Genomic DNA, 20,514 nt, shown 5'->3' with positions numbered 1-20,514 from the left:
AAGAGCAGTTTCGGGCAATATCAGGACACAATAAAGTAGGCAAAAAAATCATTTAACGGATACACACACCGGACGCACGAATGGGACACAAACATTTACAAACCGTTTTACTAATCGTATTGTTCTTTGACAAAACTTAATCTTCATTTTGCACGTTCCGCAACTAGCGTTCTCACTGAGATTTTAGGATTTTAAACAGCGAACGAAGGCTGGTCATCACAACGGCGGAAAGCGCCAAAAATGGAGAGAAAGTATTGTAAGCGGATCGTGCAGCGACTAGCTCTGCCAGTGTTCTGTTGTTGCATAAATCAGTATTGCACAAGCACGTAACATGACGAACACCGCTGCCTTCATCCAAAGTGCACCCGGGCTTTGGATTTTTCAGGTGGCTTGATGCTCTAAAACACAAACTGTATTCGTTTTTACCTACAATAAATAATTTAGCGTATCCAATCAGAGGTATACTGTGTGTACTTACAGACCATATTCACCAAGACAGTTCTTTCCCGTGAAAGTTCTGCAAAGGAATAAATTTACATGATGAGCAAGAAAGGGTTTATGCGTTTAGCGAAAACAGCGAAAACCGGTTTCTACAGTTAGCACGTGCCCAGCCAGACACACTCAGAACGTGTATAAGTGAATATGAGTGGGTTGATCCCACTCCCACACATACAGTACACGTCTCGATCAATCGATACACCAGGCCAGTATTCCGCTTTCGCTTTTTGGCTGCAATGAAATCCGTTGTTTCCGGTCTAATTATAGTCTCCGCAGAACGCTGCAGTGATCGACCAGCCTGACTTGTGAGGGGGCAAAAAAAGCTGTTCGCTCTCCGCGCCCTAAATGAGCCACATTGAATTCATGACGTCCTTATAATTTACTGGGACGACTATGCGAACTCTCTACCTCTGCAGAGCCTTTTTTAAAAATACAGCTAGGCAGTTAGCTTGAAATGCACATAGATAAAGCGAGGACATGTTGTTGTGGAACGTTTACCCGGTCATGGTGCGAAGAAAGCGGAAAATCTGAATTACAACATTTGACTAAAACGTTCGGCGTAAGGTCACTAGAACACATCTAGTGACCTTCGCCTTTCTTTCCGCATATTTCATTCTCTTCTAGAAAATCTGCAGAAGTAACTCTTGAGCTACCATATACGTACATTCCAGGAACAGGAATTCTAGGAACATATACCATTCTAGGAACAGTTAAGTTCTGTGCGCTACAGGCAAACCGCTTTCCACCAAATAACCAGCGAGTGCAGTTAACCCTCCAGCGGGCGGTACCCGAAGGAGTGTGAGTTACCTATTGAAAATCTGGATTTCCCGATAAAAAAATTCAGTTAAGAAAGAGTTTTTTGTGAGCTTGTGCTGCCCATCGGTCAGCGGTGGTGACTATGTCGCCTGCTGACAACAATGCCCATGGACAGTCTACTGCATACAAACGTTTAATTTTGTAATAATTAAAAAAACAGGAAATACGTAAAATCAATTACTTCATTAAATACCCCAAAAAAGTGCTTCAAAACAGTAGTACATCAGTGGTCAACAAATTGACCACTGGTCAGCAAAAAATTAAAAACTGCTGAAACCCTTTTCTTTGCATTTTGACCACTACTTCATATATAAAATATAGAAAACAAGCGATGCTGACAATATGCCTTCGCAAACTTTCATCACTCTCTCATACGGAATTTCACGAAGCAGCCTTTGTGCAATTTAACATTGCACTTGCTGCCTTGATGAACACGCCGAGCCGCCTTTACACTGCGTGCATCATTCGGACTTGCACGTTTCCTGGTGCGGCCGCAGTGGTGGGTATAGGGAGAGCGGCGGGAATGATCCAGCTGCAAAAGCGATTGGCGCCGAACCAAATATTAGTGGTCACTCGCACTTTTTCTAACACATTAGCGGCCGGATCAGGATGTAATCTAAATAAGGCTGTCTCAAAGGTCAACATCACCAATTTGGTCATTACAGTTTGCAATCGCCCGAGACTGGTCAAAACTCTAAATTCGCATGTTTCTTTAAAGCTGCGCGGTTCCATAGCTTTGCTTGCCCAAGCGGTATTCGGTATCGAAGGTAGAGAGCAGCAGAGTGTGCTGCCATTTCACAGTGCTACGTACAGTGTCATACACTGGCGGTAGAATTACAATCAGAACTAAAGCATCAAGACTGCCATGACGACCGCCCGGGGTGCCGTTCTGGAGCCCCATTTTCTGCCAGCTTTCAACAACCAAAACCACATGGCGCATGTTTTGCGTCCGAACCGACAGTAACTTATTCCGTTACGTAATGAAAAGTACAGTATCTGTCGAAAGTGCACCCGCCCTTGTATTCATAACTCTTCATGGGCAATAGTGCCGGCAGGCGACACACGTTTTTAACGGACTGTGGCCATCTATGGTTCAACTTTTAGAATCCGCATTAGACATTTTCGAATAAAGCGTTGTCAGTGGTACCTTATTGATTTATCTTGGGTTTAATTATTCATCCACTAATTAGTTAATTAGCAAAACCTAAGAGAGGTCAGAAAGTTCAAAATTAGCGATTTTCGCGCATCTATTGTTCTTAATTAACTTAATACAAAAGTTCAAATTATGTTTTTATTGCTGCTTTAAACTCCCTTGTTGCTTATTACGTTATGGGATAACGATTAACTGCTGCCGATCGCTGGGGAAAAAATCCCAAATACCTTGTCGCCTCCAGACACCAATGCCCGTCAACGGGTTCACGTACTTTCCCCGTTTCCCGAAAACATGTCAGAATTTAAGGCTAGTATACTTGGTTCGTGCTTGGCTCCTTCTGGTTTCGGTAGTTTGTTCGCTAGGTTTCTGCTTTACATGTATTCGCAGCCTTAGCTGTATTTGCAGCGTTTAATGCGCCAGAGCGACTGCGTAATCACACTGGACAGATTCGCTCAGACGAATTTCTTCGGCAGCCGCTGTCCTTGGAGACCACCAGAAACGGGTTTCAGTCATTGAAACAATGCAGCGAGTGGAAAAGTGGATAAACTACTTCTGTTGTGATACTGACATTCCCTGTTTGGTTACCTCATATTTTTCTGTACTGATTTGTATTCTGAAGACTAAAAACACACAGCTATTTTGAATGATTACATTTACTTTTAAATACTGTAAAATGCAAACTTTACAATGTTCTTGAGTTTGTTGCCTACTTGTGCCACGATCCGTTTCGTACGACACTTCAGCACAATAACTTGAGCCAGGGCAGGTTGTCTTGACATAAGCGCTCAAGTTCCTGGTCTCGTACCATGAAGGGCATACCAGCTTTGGTTGTTCAGGAGAATACTCTCTGCATTCATAACAGGTAACTGCGGCTGCTCGTGTAAAAAGTGTAGATATTATTGTTATTATATGCAATATGCTCCATAAGCTCAAGAAGAACTTCCGTGTTTTCCGAGGTTCTGAATAGGCATACGTATGTAGTGACGTTACCAAACTGAATTATCGTAAATACTTACGTTGAAAATTCAAAATCAGAGCCGTTTTTGCAAGTATTCCGATTATTTAGCAAGGTACAGATGCTAAGAAACTTGAAATGAGGTCATAATTGCAGTAAAAGGCGGAATCAGCAGTCTGCAGTAAGCTTTTATCGTTGTCTATCACGTACTGTACTAATCGTAGATATTTATGACGCAGATCGTTTCCGCATTTGGACCTATTTCACACATTCCAGTGAGCTGCAGCTATCTATAGAAAGTGCACTCCGGAGCTACTACATTTTCGTTATACTTGCAGTACATTGTTACTAGGGTGGAATTGATATTGATTTATTTGTATCATAAATAATAAATTGTTGTTTTAGGAGAGCAGTATAATGTTACAGCACTGACTTTAGCCTCTAGCTATATTTTTGCTGAAGCGGATGCGTAAACCATTGGAAGAGTTACATATGAAAAGGTATGAAGGAATCGGGATTGTGTTAGTCGCATCTTACACCTCTGTGTCAGCCGACTCCATCACGCACGTGCTAATTTTTTTAGAATTTCGTCGTAAATTTTTTACTTTGTTATCATGTATCTGTAAGCTGTTCCTCGATACATTTAATTTGTTTGCGCTTTCTGCCCCGTGAGTTGCAATAATTGTTGGAAATTGGTTTGGTTGCAATGTAGATCATGGAACTTTTGCTCTGTCGGGTTGCGCGGACAGCTTATGTATACCACAGTAAATGTTTCCCTGTCGATTCTACAGTTTGAGCATCAGTTCTCCCTCGGCACAAGTTCGATCTTGCAGCTGCTCGTATCTCGTGTGATATTTGACCCAAAATGACATTTCCATATTTTATGTGATATCACAGTTCGCTTTGGCTTCAATATGAAAAGGCTAATTACTACACTGCAAAGGAAGTCACAAATAAAACGTTTCTACTCATAAAACTGACTATAATGTGTCTTATTAAACGGCATCACCGTCAGTGTATCGCTTTTATATTTCAGTTTCTCGCCGCGTGCCGGCCGCAAACCCCAACAATTAGCTCCAAACCGCATCGCGTCCACAGTAACAGATCCCTGTGTCCCTGCTGTCTTGTAGAGGAATGTCTTTCTGTATTGCGCCATCCCATCGCAGACGACCGTCCGCAAAAGGTACACCGTCGCGTTATTCCGTGTGGTCTTGTAGTAATTATGGCAAACAGTCCCCGGGTACGCCGCTACATTTGTCGTACTCGTATGCCCGGTGAAGCACCATTCTCCGCCGGCAGCGTATGCATCGTGCATTTGCTCGACACTAGCCAGTACAGCGTTAAGGGTTTTACAGACACTGGCGGCCTCCGTCTTGTTATACCGGGTGAAATCGTTTTGAGCTTTTACCAGGAAAACTTCCTTGCCAGCTGGTTTTGTCGTAAAGATGTTGCTGACTTCACCCGGCTCGATATCCACCAGCTTGATCGAGTCAGTCAATATGGACGTCGAGACTTTCACCCGTAACTGTGTCGTCGATAGTTGCGTTCCGACTTTGATATTCCCGGTGTTCATGCGTTTGACCTCAATTGGTTTCGGGACGAACTTCTCTCCCTGCCATTCGCTCTTGGTCTTGGCTTCCTTCAGCAGTTTGTTCAGTTTGTCCACTTCTTTTTCACTTAATGCTGACTGGGTGTTTTCGGAATTGGCACCCACGGAACCACTGCCCGACGAATCTTTTCCGCTAAAGGTTGCGCCTACTTTGAAGTTGAATCCCTCGGTGCTGGAGCTGGCAACTTCCTGCTTGAATTTTGACTTCGAAGTGGAGTCCAGTTGGGAGTACAGTTCGTTGGCATCCTGGGTGACCTTATCGGGGCGCGTGTTGTCATCGGACCAGAACACCGAATTCCACGTGGCATTATCGAAATCCTTGGTGTTATTGGAGACAAACTGCAGGGCTTTGTTGATCAGTGCCATCAGTGTAGGAGCGTTCTGTTCCGCGATGTAGTCCTCGTCTTCGATTTCAACTCCCTGAATATTATTGGCGATCTCCGTGGAAAGTTTATTCGCATCGGCCGAAATCAGATACACCGGGTTCTTCTGCGGAAGCTTCTGGTTGATAGCCGCATACAGCGATGTCTGCTGGACATGCTCGGCTCGCACAGCAATCGATTTCCCGACACTGGTCTGTCCTTCCAGACTGTACTGCACGCGGAGATCCCATATAAACGCACCCGGCGCTTCGCGGATTCTCTGTGCGGTCTCTGTGCATGTCTCGTTATTCTGACAGATTATCCGAAAAACCACGTAGTGCGGTTGCGATGTGTAGGAGATCCAGCGGTCCACAAACTGGTACTGCTTGGCCAGTCCGCCCGGCTTGACGCGTATACTCTCAATCGGCAGAATGCTCAAGACGAAGTTGGTGGTGGGAGCTTGTTCTCGGATCTTCCGGCGGATGTGCTCTTCGTACGCCTGATTCCACATCAGAACCCAGAGATGCAGCTCGTATTTCTGGGTGAAGGGGTTGTTGATAACGCCGAGTTTAGGTAGGTCCAAGAAAAGAGCTGGTTGGTAATAGTAGTACACGAAGGTGGAGTCGTTCTTGGTGTTGTTATTCTGCTGGAAAATCAGGATGTTGTGGTGCGAGTAGTTGACCACCATCACGTAGGAATGGACCACTTCGTAGCGACCCCACGTGAGGGCAGATAGAGTGCTTCCGGTCGTGTTGCCCGATGCTGCGACAGCATTTCCAGACGCGCCCGCTGAGGAAAAAACCAATTATCACCATTAGGCAAAGCGAATTTTAATAACTGGATAATTAAGGATTATGTATGCTCGAAGTTGTACGTATTAGGAAATCGTTCTCTTTCTTCTGAATTGCCAGGATATTAGTCAGGCTGAGTAGCACTTAACTGACCATCCTGACGCACACTTGAGTCACCAATTATAAACGGTATAAATTAAAGTCTTCGCTCAAAGAAGCGATTTATGGGTAACATACGTTGCGCTGGCTCTCCCAGTTTTTGTGAACACAGAATGCTCCATGGCGCTTTGGCCAATATTGTGGCGGAAAGCGATCCTATAATTTATCCTAAACAGTCAACACACACTTTATATTATGCACGTACCGCGTAAGCTTTGGTTTTGCTGTGGGCTCGGGCACTGGGATTGCGCAGTCCCACGGTGGGATTGGGCCGCATCTACAAAAAAAGGATTACGTTCAATACAGTAAGAGTTCAGAAGAACAACAACATTTACTTTTTGACCGCTGACAAAGCTAGTCAGTACCTCCAGATTAGAAAAGGACTAACCTTTTGTGGTAGGTTGACTCCTGAACCCTTTTGTTCCTGCGATTATTACAAGGGGTAAAAGTATTCCATTTAAAGTTAAAGCTATGGCAAGAGCAATGTACACTTTAGGAAATACGACTTTTGGATTTTCTGTGTTACTCATTATTCTTCTGATGTTATTATTTTACTACAGCGTCCCTTCTGATAAGTACAGCTCAAATAGTAAGGAGTAGTACTTACGTAATGGCGCAACAAAATGTTGGTTAAAGCCTTAAAGCGAAATTTTACTTGGTTTAGTACAGGTACGTACGTACACATACTGGTAACATCACAATCTTTTGCTGAGTTGTTGCACTCACCGTGGAAACAGACTTTCGGGATGAGCTTCAGCTAATCGATTTCACATCGCATGCCAGGTTCTCACAAATCGTCTTCTCTCTTTTCAGTTCTTTTCAAGGCTAGAAATCGGAGACACCACATGCAAGTAGCCGTGCATGTTACGGTACCGGGGTAATTCTTACTCATTGGCAGATTTTGATACTTGACAAACACCCCTTGAACCTGAAGCCTCTACGCCTCTGCAAAGTAGATGTTTGAAGGATTTGATTGAGTTACGGTCAATAATCGTACTTGTATTTGCTGTGGAACGATGTTACGCCTTCTTCTGGATCGATCCCCTTCAGTTGCTCTTTAACTCTCGTTTTTGCAATAATATACGAATGCACAAACTGCCCCGGCTATCGGTTTGTTATTTACCTTTGCGTAAGAACTAACATCTCTGTAACTTCTTTGGAAGTCGTATATTCTTTCGGATGCAAAGTTCAAACCTAGCTAAGTCAGATATGCTATTGAAAGATCGAACACTGGTCATTCGTGGTGCGTCTTGATTTCTACGATGAATGTTCACAGACATAACACACCGTCGACCCGGTGATTTTTCGTTACTGAGTATTATGGGGTTTCTATCGCTGTCAAGCGCGGAACTGGCTGTAGTGGGTTGAGTTAAAGTACCACACCTGCAGCATCCTGCCGCCATGCTGTACGTTTACTTTTGAATTGGGTTTCAAACCCCAGCAGTTTACACCAAAGCGCCAGGACTCCTTGTACCCGCCATCTTCGTCTTTCGTATTAGTCTGATAGACGAAAGATTTCTTATGGGCTTCTTCGTCGTTGCACGACGCCGAGCGTTCTTGTAGCGGCAGCAACGTGCTACCGTCGAAGCTCTTAGCGTACGTGTAGCAGACATGCGCCGGATAGGCCACACGGTTATCGTCCGCATGGCCCGCCGAGCACCAGTCGGCTCCTTCCACCCAGGCGCGTTCCACCTGCGCCACGGAGGCCAGCTTCGCGCTGTACTGTCGGCAAATTTCGATGGCTTCTTCACGCGTGAACAAGATAAAGCTTTCTTTGGCGCGCACGTGAAAGACTTCCGGCTGACGGTCCGCGGCCACGAAGATCTGGTCTGCTGTCGCGTTCTCCCCGTGTAAATCAATGATCTTTATAATATCGCTTATTTGCGATTTGGCTTTGGAGACGCGAACGATGGTGGTGGTTAATGCTGCGCCAGATCGAATATTTCCTATGATGAAAGCCATACTCTGCCAATGTATTTGAAATGATTGCTTTTATGCGATGCTCGTTTTACCGTTGTTAATACGCTTTAACTCCATCGCCTTCGGGACGAATAATTCTCCCTCGACCACGGACTTGCCTTTCGATTCTTCGACCGCCCTCTTCAATTCCTCTTTTTCTTTATTAGTAAGCTCGACCGCTTCCTGCCCGAAATTCGCGCCCGCTTCGACGGTGACCTTTTTGTACGACCCGCTGATGTCAGCTTGCACGCCAAACTTTTGGGTTTTCTCCTGCTCGGTCCGCAATTTGGATCGCGACTGCGCATCCAGCTTCCGCGCGACATCGTTCAGCCGTTTGGTGACCTTATCCGGGCGTGCATTGTCATCGTTCCAAAACACTGAATCCCACATGTGCTCTTCGAAATCTTTGGAACTGCGGGTCGCCAGCCCCAGCGCTTCGTTGATCAAGCCCATCAAGGTGGGTTGGCTGGCATCGCTGACGAAATCCTCGTCTTCCACTTCGGTGGCCTGGACGTTGTTCATAATCTCCCGCTGCAGCGTATTCGCATCGTCCGATGTCAAATAAATCGGGTCTTTATTGGGGAGTTTCTGGTTGATGGCGGCGTACATCGAGCTGTGCTGTACGTGCTCCGCGGTGACGGTCATACGCTTGCCGGTGCTGCCTTGGCTCTCCAGACTGTAGAAGACCCGCAAATCCCCGACAAACTGTTGTGGACTGCTGCGTATTTGCTGCAGCAGTTCCACGCACGATTCGTTGTCCTTGCAAACAATCCGGAACGTCACCACCGACGGCTGACTGGCGAAGGCCATCCACCGTGTCACCAGCTGGATTTGTGGTTTCGGTCGGACCGATTTCACCCGGACCTCTTCCATGGGAATGACGCTCAAAAGGAAATCGTTCTTCCCGGTTTGATCCATAATCTGCTGGCGAATATGGTCTTCGTACGCTTCGTTCCAGAGAACAACTGGCAGCAGGAGTTCGTAACGGTTCGTGAACGGATTCATGGAGACGCGGGTCTTTTCGGTGTTCATCATGAGAGCGGGTTGGTAGTAGTACTTCTCGCGGCCATCGGTGCTGGTGTTGAGCGGGCCCTTGGTTTGCTGGTAGATCAGAACGTTGTGGTGGTAATACGGGACGGTCATGACGTAGGAATGTGTCACTTGATATTTCCCCCACGAGAGCGCCGTCGGCAGTACGTTGGTTTGTGACGCATTGGCTGCTCCCGCTCTGACGCTTCCGAGAATTTTCGAAACTATTAAAGAGGGTGAATTAATAATATTATTCCAATTGGAGCACCGAAGCTAAAAAAATAAACAGCTTACCTGGAGCTGTAACATTTCCGCTGCACTGCTTAACTGGCTCTGCAAACACAAAAACCAGATAACCCAAATGTCCTACCGAAGATGCTATGGTGCTATGAAAAGGATATAAGCCATTCAAAACATTTTTTCCATTCGCAACAACAGGCCACGTTTTAAAAGTTCGCGATAACAAGGATATTAAACCAGGAAAATTAGTTTTAAGCACTGTCAACAGGACTTTTCGTTGCAACCGTATCGACATTTTTTTTTATCAGTTTTGCAGCACGCAAACAGCCTTGTATACTGGATTTGATAGCCCAGACGTATTTATGCATACAATCGAATTGTGATCTTTACCTACTGGTTCTTTCAAAGGCTTCGTTTCAAAATAAACCAAAAGAACGACGAAGAGCAAATTTAGCAGCGAAGCAAGAACAAGTACAGCCCAGATACGGCCCTGTCCAGTGTTGGGCTGTCCGTCCAAAGATGGCTTCTTTTGAGCTTCGGCGTCATTCATGCTCGATTAGTACCTCGTAGAAGTAAGTAGTAGCACAAAAATGCAGCTTTCACTTTTGCTTTACATAGCGCAAAAGCTACCCCGACGTCAACTATGTAAGGTTTTGAGCAAAATTTATGTACTGTATTGTAACTGCCCTTCCTGAAAACGTTAACACTCCGTGACAACAGCGTCCTTTTCTATCGCACATGTGGAACGCGCAAAACCAGTGTTTTACAATATGTACTGTACTTAAGAATAATAATAATACTTAATAATAATGTGTACGAGTAATGTGTGATTATAATGTGCATGTGTATTACAATTATTATAATGTGTACGAGTATTACTTCAAATTACAGCATGTGCACAATGCATACTTACTTTAATATGCAATATAATTATACCCTGCTGAATTGAATGCGAGTAAGGATACGTACAATAAATACTATGCATGCATTTATAAAAGCACAATAACAGATTAATTTTGTCATAGTCATCATGATCGCGACGTTTTGCTCTTGCTTTTCTCGTTCTAGTTTCACTAATGCGTCCAGGTGGTTCAGTAGAAGTGCAGAATTTACATGAGACTTTCTGCTTTCGGTACAGCCTCATTGGCCTGATGTGGCTAATGAAAGCTTACCAAAAACGGAAACGTGTCATATCAGTACGCAGGAAACACTGATAATGGCAAAATGCAATGGCGCAGCAAGAGATGAACAGAATCTGCCTCCTATCTGTCACGAAAGAACCGCATCATTCTTTCAGCTTCGCACGGTAGCGTGCGACGATCTGGCACAGTGTAACTGTATAATAAGACATTTCTCTTCCGTGCAGCAGATTAACTGGGCGCGTTAAATGGGGATTCGGTGCCAACTGTTGGGGCACGCAACCTACCAAAATTCTATTTATAATTTCTTGTACGACAGAGCCGTTTCCTTGTCTTCGAACGAAATACTAAAACGGGTTGTGAAGCTTTTCAGGGTAACACTGCAAGGATTTGGTCAAACATATTGCAGCACTTCGACATCTTAACGAATAATAATTATTAGTTCGCGTTCCTGAATGCTGATATTCACTGCATGAGCAAAATGGACCGGATCGTCAGCGATACGTACGCGGCTTTCCAAGAACACTTTACTATTCACAACGCTCCAACCTTACTTTTCGCAAACAGGATAAATTCTGCGGTACATCTTTTGGACACTTTAAGGGTGGTGCCAAAACCGTCGGATAGTTACCAGTAGGATAACATGTTAATTAATCGGTATATTTTGCATTTAGCGTTATATTGTCATAATCAAACCTTGCACTGGCAGTCGTTACGGTTGACGTTGCATTCAACCGCTAGCAAAGTCCTCCATACCGATACGCAGGAAGTGGATTATTTCTTGACTGTATTCTTACAAAATTAAGAAAATATTTTTAGGCCCGCTTCGCAACACGGAGCGGGACAGTAAACGGTACAGTCAAGTGTACAGTGAACGGATTTGGTGGCATCAAAAACTGATCGGCCTGTTGGACTTTTAACCTCTTTGACCGACGTGTTGCTTAGGAACGCTAAAATGAAAGGACACGGACACCTAACGACAAGGCTCGTCCTGCTCTCATCGGGCTATTACAGTGTACGTCTTGTAAGGACTCCATTTCTTTCTGAGCCGTTAATTTTTGCCGCGAAGACTTTTAAAAAATTATATTATAGAACAGCTTTAATACGCTCTCCTTTCAGTGATAAGTTGTAAGTCAAGGGCGGACCGTGCAGTAGAACTGCTATTGCTAAACACAAGTACAATACGCCAAAAGAGGTTTATTTTTCGTTTTGTCGGTTAATGTTTTGTCGCAATTATAAGTATTGCAGATAAATAAAATGGTGATGTAGAACTTGAAAAAAAGCTAAAATTACAGAAAATTTGAAGGACAGCAGTGTAAAATAGCTGTCTACTTTTTGCGAGCAAGTCTAAGTTTTTTATCGACACGCAATTGCATTCGGTTTAGGCGTTTTCTTTTTCGGTTTTGGCTGAAGTCGGCCTCTTTTTGGTTGGCTTAAATTTCGACGTCGGTAGTAGTAATAGATCCCAGCTCCACAGCATATACAGGCAAGCTAAGCAGAAAAACAATTGATCACACAAGCACTATAGTGTACATCGGTTTATGTAGAAGTTACCTACTCCACCACCAACGGCAATGGCAACAATAATTCCGGTGCTCAGTCCTTGTTCTGGAAACACCAATTACGAATTAAGAATCAACGTGTTGTGAAGTATGTATAAAGATACAGAATAGTTGAATTGCAGGAATTTAAGACTTACTTTGTTCGTCCACAGATTCTTGACTTGTTGTGGTTGTCGTCGTGGACAATGTCGTTCCTTAAACACAAAACTGAAGTTAACGGAATCCTAACAATTGCATGGGCGCTGCTACATTCGCTGCGAATTTTTGCAGAAAAACGGCGCTGACGTTTTCAGCTGTGCTTGCTATGTGCAAGAATAGCTAAGTACTGGCTAACTCATCACTTCAGAAAATTAGAGCACTTCAAAATTAAAGTGGTAGTCAAACCGCTGTAACGTATTATAGCAAGGAACAGAACAAATCTTCAGCAAGATCGCAACAGCAAAAAAACATTACCTGTTGTTGCGCTCTTCCTGTAATTCGGAACGAATCCAGGTGGAAAATCCGGAGTTTTTGTCACGTTCTCGTAACAGCACGGACCGGGAGCACAGACCTCACTTTCAATGTACTCCAGCGTCGTATCCACCCATCCGTCTTTGACGGAGAACAGCTTGGAATCCGTGGCCTGCCACGGTTGAGGAGGGGGTCCGCTATAGGAATCCTTGGGGGATCTGGCATTGTACAGGATCTGATCACACCGACACAACGTCAAGGAGCCCACTTTGGGGACGCTGCGCTCGTGTTTGACCACGAAAGCGCAATAACTGTCATCGAATCCCCGCGTACCGACCACCAACACCCGATCATCTGTAATACCCAAAGGTCATTCCGCTGGCTCATGTAGCAGTAATGGCTGGGTACTGTTGTGTATTCACTTTTATCGCCCCGAATCTGTAAATCACCGTACCCTTCCCCGTGCCAGTTGGTGATGGATATTAACGGCAGTCCGGAGGCAATGGCTTGTTCACGGCCTCCGTGGATTGGCACTGCTAACGCTAATACAGATAATGCGATGCATGGAATTCGGTGGATCACTGGCGGTGTCATCATTTTTAATGCCTTATTAGAAACTTTGAGCTGTGTGGTCGACGATGGTACTGTTACAGCGTGATGTAAATAGTACAGGGCGTGCTACATTTGCACATCTACGTCTTCGGATAAACCGTCACCGTTAAAAAAATTGTTTCAGACCACCACTTAATCCTCGTAACATTTATTAGGTAAGCAATTGTGTTCTTTTGGTTTTTGATGACCTTGCTACCATAAATAAATCCGCTTAGCAACACTGAACCATATTCTAGCTACAGCATTCGAGTTTTCCTATGTCTCGAACTTTTTCAGCTTATGCATTTTCAGGTAGAGAACGCAAATTATTAATCACTCTGTGATGGTATCGTGGTTGTTAACCGTAATAATAATATGTCAGTATTAATTAATGTCGTACTTCACGCTCGGTGCAAATTTGTAACGGTTTACAGGTGGCGAGGCAGCGAAGAACTCGTAGTATTTTATAAATACATTGCAGTGCATTAATTATTTATTGCTTTATTTAGTACTCGTATCCGAGGCGTTAGATAATTCTCCGTGCGCATTTTAATTTCTCATTTGCTCTGTCTAAAAGCGATGTTTTTCTACCATTAGATACTTGTTTTCGTCCGACAAATTCAACACCAATGTGTGAGACATAGGAATTTTGACACCAGATCACGCTCTGCAACGAGCACGTTACTAATCGAGAGCGCAAACGCATCCTTTCGACATAAAACAATGCCTTCTACACCACTGAAATTTTCTAACGTTGTACGTGATACCTGATAACTTTGTCGCGGTCTGCCAATAAAATTCGCAAAAAACCCGAAATCTTTTCTCAAATATTCTTAAATTAATTATTAAAGGCACTAAGAAAAAGTAAGAGCGAGAAAAGGCACATATTAATTACTGTTGTATATTTTGTAATATATTTTCTGAGAAATTTCGATAATTTGCTGCTATGCGTTATATATAAGGACGATAAGTACAGTATATACTAGTTTCCGCTGGATATCAAGGGCTTTATCTTTGTCAACATATTAATGGGATCGCAGATTATTTCTAATTAACGGAACAACATGCATAGTAAAGTAACCCGCGGGCTAAATTTGAATTAAAATTTGATTAATTTTGAATTAAAATTAATGCTTTACTTGCCATGCTTCTGCAGGAAACAACTCAGGAAACGGTGCACGTTATACCTGATAACTTGTCCGCGGCAAGCCAAAACAAATTCGCGAAAAAACACAACTGTTTCGTAAAAATATTCTTAAATCAGGTAATAAAGACATTAGCAGAAAGTAAGAGCAAGAAAAGGCACATATTTATTGCGGATGCGTCTGCGTCCGATTTAATGACCTCCAGTACGGTCTTGTTGTTACAGAGAGGGGTGTTGCAAATACAGTAAACATGTTGACATGGGCCAGGAGGGTTGCAGTCGTCCTTTCGATAACATCCCAGCGGCTTGTCGTGTAAAAATCTGAAAAACATTACAAAGTCATTGAAAATAAAAACAATGTTGAAACAGACGAAATACAGTTTTAGTGCCAACCGCACGTGAATTAGTCGTTTGTATCACTGAGCTAAACCTTTGGCACTTTGTCCTATATTATAACGAGCTGCCCGTTTTTCCAGTTTTTACACCTTTGTATATGTGCAAAACCTTTTGGCTATGTCGTTTTAGATGAAGTAAAACGACAAAAGTGTTCGGGAATCGGGAGTGCGCAAAACTGCAGTTTTTCGTGAATGTGCACGAACGTTGGTAACAATCATGCGTAAATACCGGTCATTGATATAATTTTTGCCTGTTTATTTGGCTTTCAGTTTTGACTTTGGTGATACATACAGAGGCATATCACTGAAGCTATCGTCCTGGCAGGACCTTAATATCCGCTTCTCTGAAAAAAAAATTGGATTAGTTCAAAATTCAAATCACCACCATAACAGTAACGCATGCCTTGGCAATGCGCTGAAAGAACCACTGAATGCCTTGTTCACTGAAAGAACATGGGTTCGCTGTTACTTGCCATTTTTCAAGCAAAGGACTACCGCTTCTGGACATGCTTACGAAAAAAAGCTAAGTTAGCAAATGTTTTGCATTGGGCACGATTTTTAATTTTGCGGTCCAGATAATCCATCCAGATAATCAGATAAAATCAGTTTTGAGCACTCTGGGCACTACTTTTCGCTCTCGTAGCTTTTATTTTGTAACGCACCTTATTTTTGCCTACAAACTAATTTCTGCACTGTTTAGTGTGCTGCGTCAGCATATTGTTGCAGTACATTATTTTTGTGGATAACACCAGAGTTATTTCCTGTTATTTTTAAAAAATCTCGTTAAAAAGCCAACAACAGCGTCGATGTTTTAAGTTTATTTTATTCCACGCAAGCCTGCATTTAAGGCATACTGGCCAGTTTGGATTGCTGTCCGTTAATTTTTTTTAGGTTGTTAACACCATACATACGGGACCCTGGCTCGTCTGTAAATCCTGTCACAACTTCGGCGCAGTTGCCCGGACAATCCAGAATCCTCATTTCCGCGAGGCTCTTCTCAGTATGCATATCTGCACTTTTTGATTTATTTAAACACGGAATGGGACCGCCTCGACCGCTATTGTGATCGTAATTATTGCACCCGTAGCACTGCAGAGAGAAAACTAAAAAATGAGAAATTCAGTTACATCACACAGTCACACAGATACTTAACATACTGTAGTTCAACTGCAGTTTACCAACTCCAATACGGACTGCACGAAACCAACACAGCGCTGTTGTGACCTTTCTACATTTACCACTTCTGATCTACGACAAACCTCTTCTAAGATCGGCAGACAACATCAGTCCAATAGGGAGAACGAAATTCACAAAGATACAAGATATTATGCCTCCCATAATGCACGAGGAGATTGCAAAAGAACATTAATTAATTTCCAATGAAATGTCAAATAAATGAATTATCAGTTGGCAGAGCAGTATCAACGGACAAAATTTAAAGCTCAGTTGTTAGCAAAGCATTAGCATTCACGAAAAGATTATTTCGTTTGATGCGCGATAAATCCGCGATTTCACAGTATCGACGGAATCCGTTTTTTCATAGCAAGTCCTTGTATTATTGTGTTAGTATGATGTTATCGTTCGCATTTACTTAAGAACTTATATCAAGTACTACGCTATTGCAGCTAACCATAAGTGGTTAGCTCATCATAAATAATTATTGTCGAAATTAAGTACTGTAATTAACCTCAAACACGGCAGCACAATATTGACCTCGCAATTATGAGTACAGTACAGAAAGTGATGCAGATCGTGGACGTCCTGAAGTCGCGAGGGTAATTTGTAATCCTAGAAACAAGATCTCTCATCCCATGGACTGTGGTCTACTGTCCGAATTAAGTGCTTTTCTTGCCACAACACCGGCATTTTAAATGAGGCTGTGACTGCCTGCGAATGGTAAGCTTTGAAACGCCGGATTTCATGGACCACAAAATTAACTTTGACTCGCTAAAGGGTAAGCCGTACGGCATTGGTTAAACCTTCTTAACAATCTGGTACTTCGCTTTCATTTAATGGTGTGCTGATATTGTCCTATTCTGTGCTGGTTGAACGGTAAGACTAATAATTCATAGCCACCGTAAATTCTCGAACCTCCGCTCAGCGGTTTAATACCAAAGCAATTAAACCCGGACAGCTGCATATTATAATCTTGGCCAAACTCAGCAGCCACATAACTGTTAATCTGCCCGACATCTTTGTAGCAAATATCCCCGCGATAGCTGCTCGTCGCTGGTCGCAAACAATCGCGTGCGGGATACGCTAAGGTCCTTTCTTCCAGTATATGGCCCACTTCGCACCAGTCAGCGCCGTCTAGCCATGCATCGCGCATATTCGCTAAACTCGCTAGCGTCGCATTGAAAACTGACTGGCAGATACTAGCTGCTTCTTCCTTCCTGTACGTTATGGCGGAGCTGGCGACGCGGACGTGAAATACTTCACGAATATCGGATAAGGGTTTCCGGCCAGCGGGAGCTCCTTCTCCGATGGGCGGCGTTGTAGATGTGGTGTTTGTTTGAGACGTATTAACCACTGTTTCCAGGAAGTTCACGTTGGTCTTCATAACGCCGATGATTTTCGAAATTTTTATCTAAATAGCAAAAAACAGAGTGTTGCAAAATGTAATAGCGTTCAAATTTTAGAACCATGGATGGGTAATGTACGACATAAGTTTTGGGACAATTTTTCCTTTTGCCGCATATAACCGCTTCTGTAAGTGAACTTTCCTCAAATTCTTTTATAGCTGCTTACCGAAACTGTACCCAAAATTGCTGGTCTGTTTGAGCTTGGCAATATTCGTCCGTTTCAGGACATTTCTTTCGGCACAAACTTCTCGCCCTGCATTTCCGTTGCTTTCCGTCCTTCATTGATATTTCGCAAATAATTCTCCATCTCGTTTCGCTGAGCCGATGAGCTGCTCGTGTCGGAGCACACCTTCAAGTTCCCGGAAGCCACTTCGCTGACACCACCACCCGTCTTCGCGCACCAGCTCTCCTTCTCCGCTTTCTTAAAGTAATCCATAATCCGGCTCTGCGTTTCGCGGTCCTGCTTGTCAAAAGAGTTCTGGTATTCCCGGGTGATCTTATCCGGACGGGAGTTCTCGTCTTTCCAGTACACTGACTTCCACATTTCCGGAGTGAACTTGGCCGAACTGACTTCCTGCAGACTGAGCGCCTGTTCGATAAACTTGAGTAACGTCGGTGACTGCTCACCGCTCACGTATTCACTATCGGCAATCTCCGCGGCCATGACGTTGCTGGCGATTTCTTGCTGCATACGCTTGGAATCTTCCCCATTCAAATACACTTCGTCATACCCGGCATAACGTTGCTCTAGCTCCGTAAACATCTTCCCGGTTTGGATGTGCTCGGCCGTCAGCGTTAGGCGGCGCGCCGCACTCCGCTGTGATTCCAGCGCGTAATGGACTTCTATATCGCCAATAAACTCACTGCCTTTTTTTTCGATACCTTCTTTTAAACGCTGACATTTGAACCCGTTAGTGCAGAAAATGCGAAATTCACTGCTGTCGGATTGGCTGCTATACGATCGCCAGGTCGTGTCCACTTCGATCTCGGAATCCCATTCTGGGTTTGAACTGATCAGGCGCATTTCCTCGATGGGCATCACATGCAGGTTTTGGTCCTTAACTTGGACATTGATGATCTGCAAGATCTTTGTTTTGATGTGGTCCGTGTACTCCTTGTTGTACATGATCAGCGAAAAGGTCACAACAAAGCGCTGCTCGAACCAATTGAACGAGGTATTCGCGCTGGATGTGTTCAAGATTAGCGCCGGGGAAAAGTAATATACCGATGGTTCGGTGGTTCCGACGGCGACAGGGCCTCGTTCGTACACGAGAACACGGAAGTCCTTGTAAGGAAACGAGAAGGATGCTGTACGGGAGATTTCATATTTACTCCACGGTAAAGCAGGTGGCGTTCCGACAGCCAGGGTCTCAGATAGTTGGTTTTGACTAACATCTACGAAGCAAGCGTTTCAGTTATCGAAGTTCAGAATGCTCTTAGTCCAAAGAAAGTGGCAGCTTTGACTTACTGGCAGCTCTTTTGGCAGTTTGCTGGTTACCCGCGGATCGTTGTTGGGTCGTCGCGCATTCGCAGTCATTTTCTGCAACGAGTATACAGTAAATGAAATTTGAATCAGGCAGTCACAGAAATTTAACAACAAACTAAACTACAGCGGAAATAAGAAAGGACCTTCTATTAAAATTTATAATCCCATTAACGAAATATGTGTTTATATATGTTCCATTGAACGGGGTACAGTTCGTGTCTTACCAGATTTGACATTTCCACTGAAGAGCATTAAGTAAGTGAGAATCACGATTACAACAAGTAAAAACACCAAAGAAATTACAAATAGATATCGCCTCATTAGGAGAGTCATAAGAGCAAGAAACGGTTGTGCCATCTTCATGGGAATTTGCTAAAATTATTACAACTGGGTTCTCTCATTCAGTAAAATAAGCGTAAACCCAGGTCGCTGCCAGTTCATCGCACATCTTTCTGGCTTCGATAGCAAGATGAGTACGTCGTAGTACGTACATTTATTTGTCTATCAAACAATTAAAGTTTATGTGTGAGTAAATACTGAGTTGCCATGTATGCAACATCAGTGACCTTTAATGACCAGTTGCACACCGAGTCAATGGTTGCTCATATAGAACACAATCAGCGACGTTCTGAGCAAGAACTAAGCAATACATAAATGAAGACTCGTGACGCCAGCGTGCAAGCAGACACGACAAGAACAGCTCGAAGCAAACGTGTGCAAAACGCAACAGCAACAAAGCAGGCGGCCGCCGCTGGGCCGGGATGCCTTTCGGACGCTCTGATGGCCGCCGCTGGGCCATCAGAGCGTCCGAAAGGCATCCCATCTGAATGGTGGGCCGACAGGGAAGGCAAGCACCGCCGACGTAACATTAACCTCAATTAACACGTTAAGTGGCCGTGATTGTTTGATGTGTGTGTAAACAGTTAATGCAATAATTTAACCAACGTTAGATACCGACGATAAATTAATTAATTCTGAAAATGGTTAAATTTTTGACGGTGGTTAAATGTTTGACGGTGCTAAGTCATGATACCGTGATAATCGACCACAAAGGTTATTTAAACCGCGTTTGCGAACGGTAAAAGAGACGGTGAGGTTTTCACGGCAGAAAAGGCAAAGATAAAGGTGAAGTTGAAAAAGGCGAAGTGAAAAGGCTAAGGAAAACGGGAGGCAAAGGTAATCTTGGCCGACCTTTTCACTTCCTAGGCTTTTCTGACTCCTGGAAAAGAGCTTTCGAAGTTCCGTTTTGCCAACAGGATCTGGCGCAATGTAGTTAGAACGGTCTGTAGACGGGACAATAATTTAATCCCACGCCATTCTGAAACCGTAGACGCAACAACGCAAACAAATTTCGCCCAAAGCTACTCTAGAACGGCAATAACCCAAATGAAATATTAAATAATGGTCAACACACACATCATAATCTGAAATTTTATTAAACACAAACGAATGCAAACGGGAAAACAATCGCTTCGTTTTTAAATTAACGCACCTCGCACGGGAACCGTTTTGGCACAGTTCGTTGCACGATAATTTTCATTGCGTTCTCCACATTTATGCGGGAAGTCACAGTCGCGTTTAAAACGATAGTTTT

General features: G+C 43.7%; 5 protein-coding genes and 2 long non-coding RNA genes across 11 annotated transcripts; 1 reads left to right on the top strand and 6 right to left on the bottom strand.

The window, feature by feature from the left end:
* Nucleotides 1-8: 8 nt before the first annotated feature.
* Nucleotides 9-3,730, bottom strand: LOC129597569 (uncharacterized). 2 transcript variants are annotated; one of them, XR_008691593.1, is made up of 5 exons: nucleotides 3,484-3,730; nucleotides 3,178-3,314; nucleotides 674-839; nucleotides 479-517; nucleotides 9-398 (listed from the first exon to the last, which is right to left on the bottom strand). It is a non-coding gene; the product is annotated as an uncharacterized LOC129597569 (long non-coding RNA). The 2 variants fall into 2 exon arrangements; XR_008691592.1 differs by lacking the exon at nucleotides 674-839.
* LOC129597570 (uncharacterized) lies at nucleotides 3,007-4,253 on the top strand. Its single transcript, XR_008691594.1, has 3 exons — nucleotides 3,007-3,329; nucleotides 3,647-3,697; nucleotides 3,828-4,253. It is a non-coding gene; the product is annotated as an uncharacterized LOC129597570 (long non-coding RNA).
* Nucleotides 4,254-4,284: 31 nt separating this feature from the next.
* On the bottom strand, nucleotides 4,285-7,094 carry LOC129597566 (uncharacterized). The gene is made up of 4 exons (XM_055495175.1): nucleotides 7,070-7,094; nucleotides 6,732-6,767; nucleotides 6,549-6,620; nucleotides 4,285-6,182 (listed from the first exon to the last, which is right to left on the bottom strand). Exon 4 carries the CDS (start codon nucleotides 6,079-6,081, stop codon nucleotides 4,387-4,389), a length of 1,695 nt encoding a protein of 564 aa, XP_055351150.1. The 5' UTR covers nucleotides 6,082-6,182; nucleotides 6,549-6,620; nucleotides 6,732-6,767; nucleotides 7,070-7,094; the 3' UTR covers nucleotides 4,285-4,386.
* A 422-nt stretch (nucleotides 7,095-7,516) lies between these two features.
* Nucleotides 7,517-10,285, bottom strand: LOC129597565 (uncharacterized). Of its 2 annotated transcripts, XM_055495174.1 has the most exons (5): nucleotides 9,962-10,285; nucleotides 9,626-9,664; nucleotides 8,356-9,555; nucleotides 7,727-8,289; nucleotides 7,517-7,537 (listed from the first exon to the last, which is right to left on the bottom strand). In XM_055495174.1, the coding sequence occupies exons 1-5, from the start codon at nucleotides 10,119-10,121 to the stop codon at nucleotides 7,532-7,534; spliced, it is 1,968 nt and encodes a 655-aa protein (XP_055351149.1). In that variant the 5' UTR covers nucleotides 10,122-10,285; the 3' UTR covers nucleotides 7,517-7,531. The 2 variants fall into 2 exon arrangements, with proteins under 2 accessions (XP_055351149.1, XP_055351148.1); XM_055495173.1 differs by lacking the exon at nucleotides 7,517-7,537 and having other exon boundaries at nucleotides 7,548-8,289.
* Nucleotides 10,286-11,892: 1,607 nt separating this feature from the next.
* Nucleotides 11,893-13,519, bottom strand: LOC129597528 (uncharacterized). 3 transcript variants are annotated; one of them, XR_008691589.1, is made up of 5 exons: nucleotides 13,177-13,514; nucleotides 12,726-13,076; nucleotides 12,410-12,466; nucleotides 12,265-12,318; nucleotides 11,893-12,201 (listed from the first exon to the last, which is right to left on the bottom strand). XR_008691589.1 is itself a non-coding variant. In XM_055495122.1 (5 exons), exons 1-5 carry the CDS (start codon nucleotides 13,317-13,319, stop codon nucleotides 12,067-12,069), a joined length of 768 nt encoding a protein of 255 aa, XP_055351097.1. In that variant the 5' UTR covers nucleotides 13,320-13,519; the 3' UTR covers nucleotides 11,893-12,066. The 3 variants fall into 3 exon arrangements, 2 of the variants coding, with proteins under 2 accessions (XP_055351097.1, XP_055351098.1); XM_055495122.1 differs by having other exon boundaries at nucleotides 12,269-12,318; nucleotides 13,145-13,519; XM_055495123.1 differs by having other exon boundaries at nucleotides 13,145-13,518.
* An 824-nt stretch (nucleotides 13,520-14,343) lies between these two features.
* Nucleotides 14,344-16,572, bottom strand: LOC129597510 (uncharacterized). The gene is made up of 4 exons (XM_055495088.1): nucleotides 16,112-16,572; nucleotides 15,764-15,955; nucleotides 15,145-15,196; nucleotides 14,344-14,778 (listed from the first exon to the last, which is right to left on the bottom strand). The coding sequence occupies exons 1-4, from the start codon at nucleotides 16,188-16,190 to the stop codon at nucleotides 14,574-14,576; spliced, it is 528 nt and encodes a 175-aa protein (XP_055351063.1). The 5' UTR covers nucleotides 16,191-16,572; the 3' UTR covers nucleotides 14,344-14,573.
* Nucleotides 16,573-17,606: 1,034 nt separating this feature from the next.
* Nucleotides 17,607-19,548, bottom strand: LOC129597505 (uncharacterized). Its single transcript, XM_055495082.1, has 3 exons — nucleotides 19,145-19,548; nucleotides 18,903-18,974; nucleotides 17,607-18,829 (listed from the first exon to the last, which is right to left on the bottom strand). Exons 1-3 carry the CDS (start codon nucleotides 19,281-19,283, stop codon nucleotides 17,655-17,657), a joined length of 1,386 nt encoding a protein of 461 aa, XP_055351057.1. The 5' UTR covers nucleotides 19,284-19,548; the 3' UTR covers nucleotides 17,607-17,654.
* Between the last annotated feature and the right edge of the window lie 966 nt (nucleotides 19,549-20,514).

The sequence above is a fragment of the Paramacrobiotus metropolitanus genome, unplaced genomic scaffold (assembly GCF_019649055.1).
Source record: "Paramacrobiotus metropolitanus isolate TYO unplaced genomic scaffold, Prichtersi_v1.0 Parri_scaffold0000106, whole genome shotgun sequence".
Taxonomy (NCBI): domain Eukaryota; kingdom Metazoa; phylum Tardigrada; class Eutardigrada; order Parachela; family Macrobiotidae; genus Paramacrobiotus; species Paramacrobiotus metropolitanus.
Note: the sequence above shows the minus strand (reverse complement) of the source record. Positions and strands in the feature narration are given on the sequence as shown.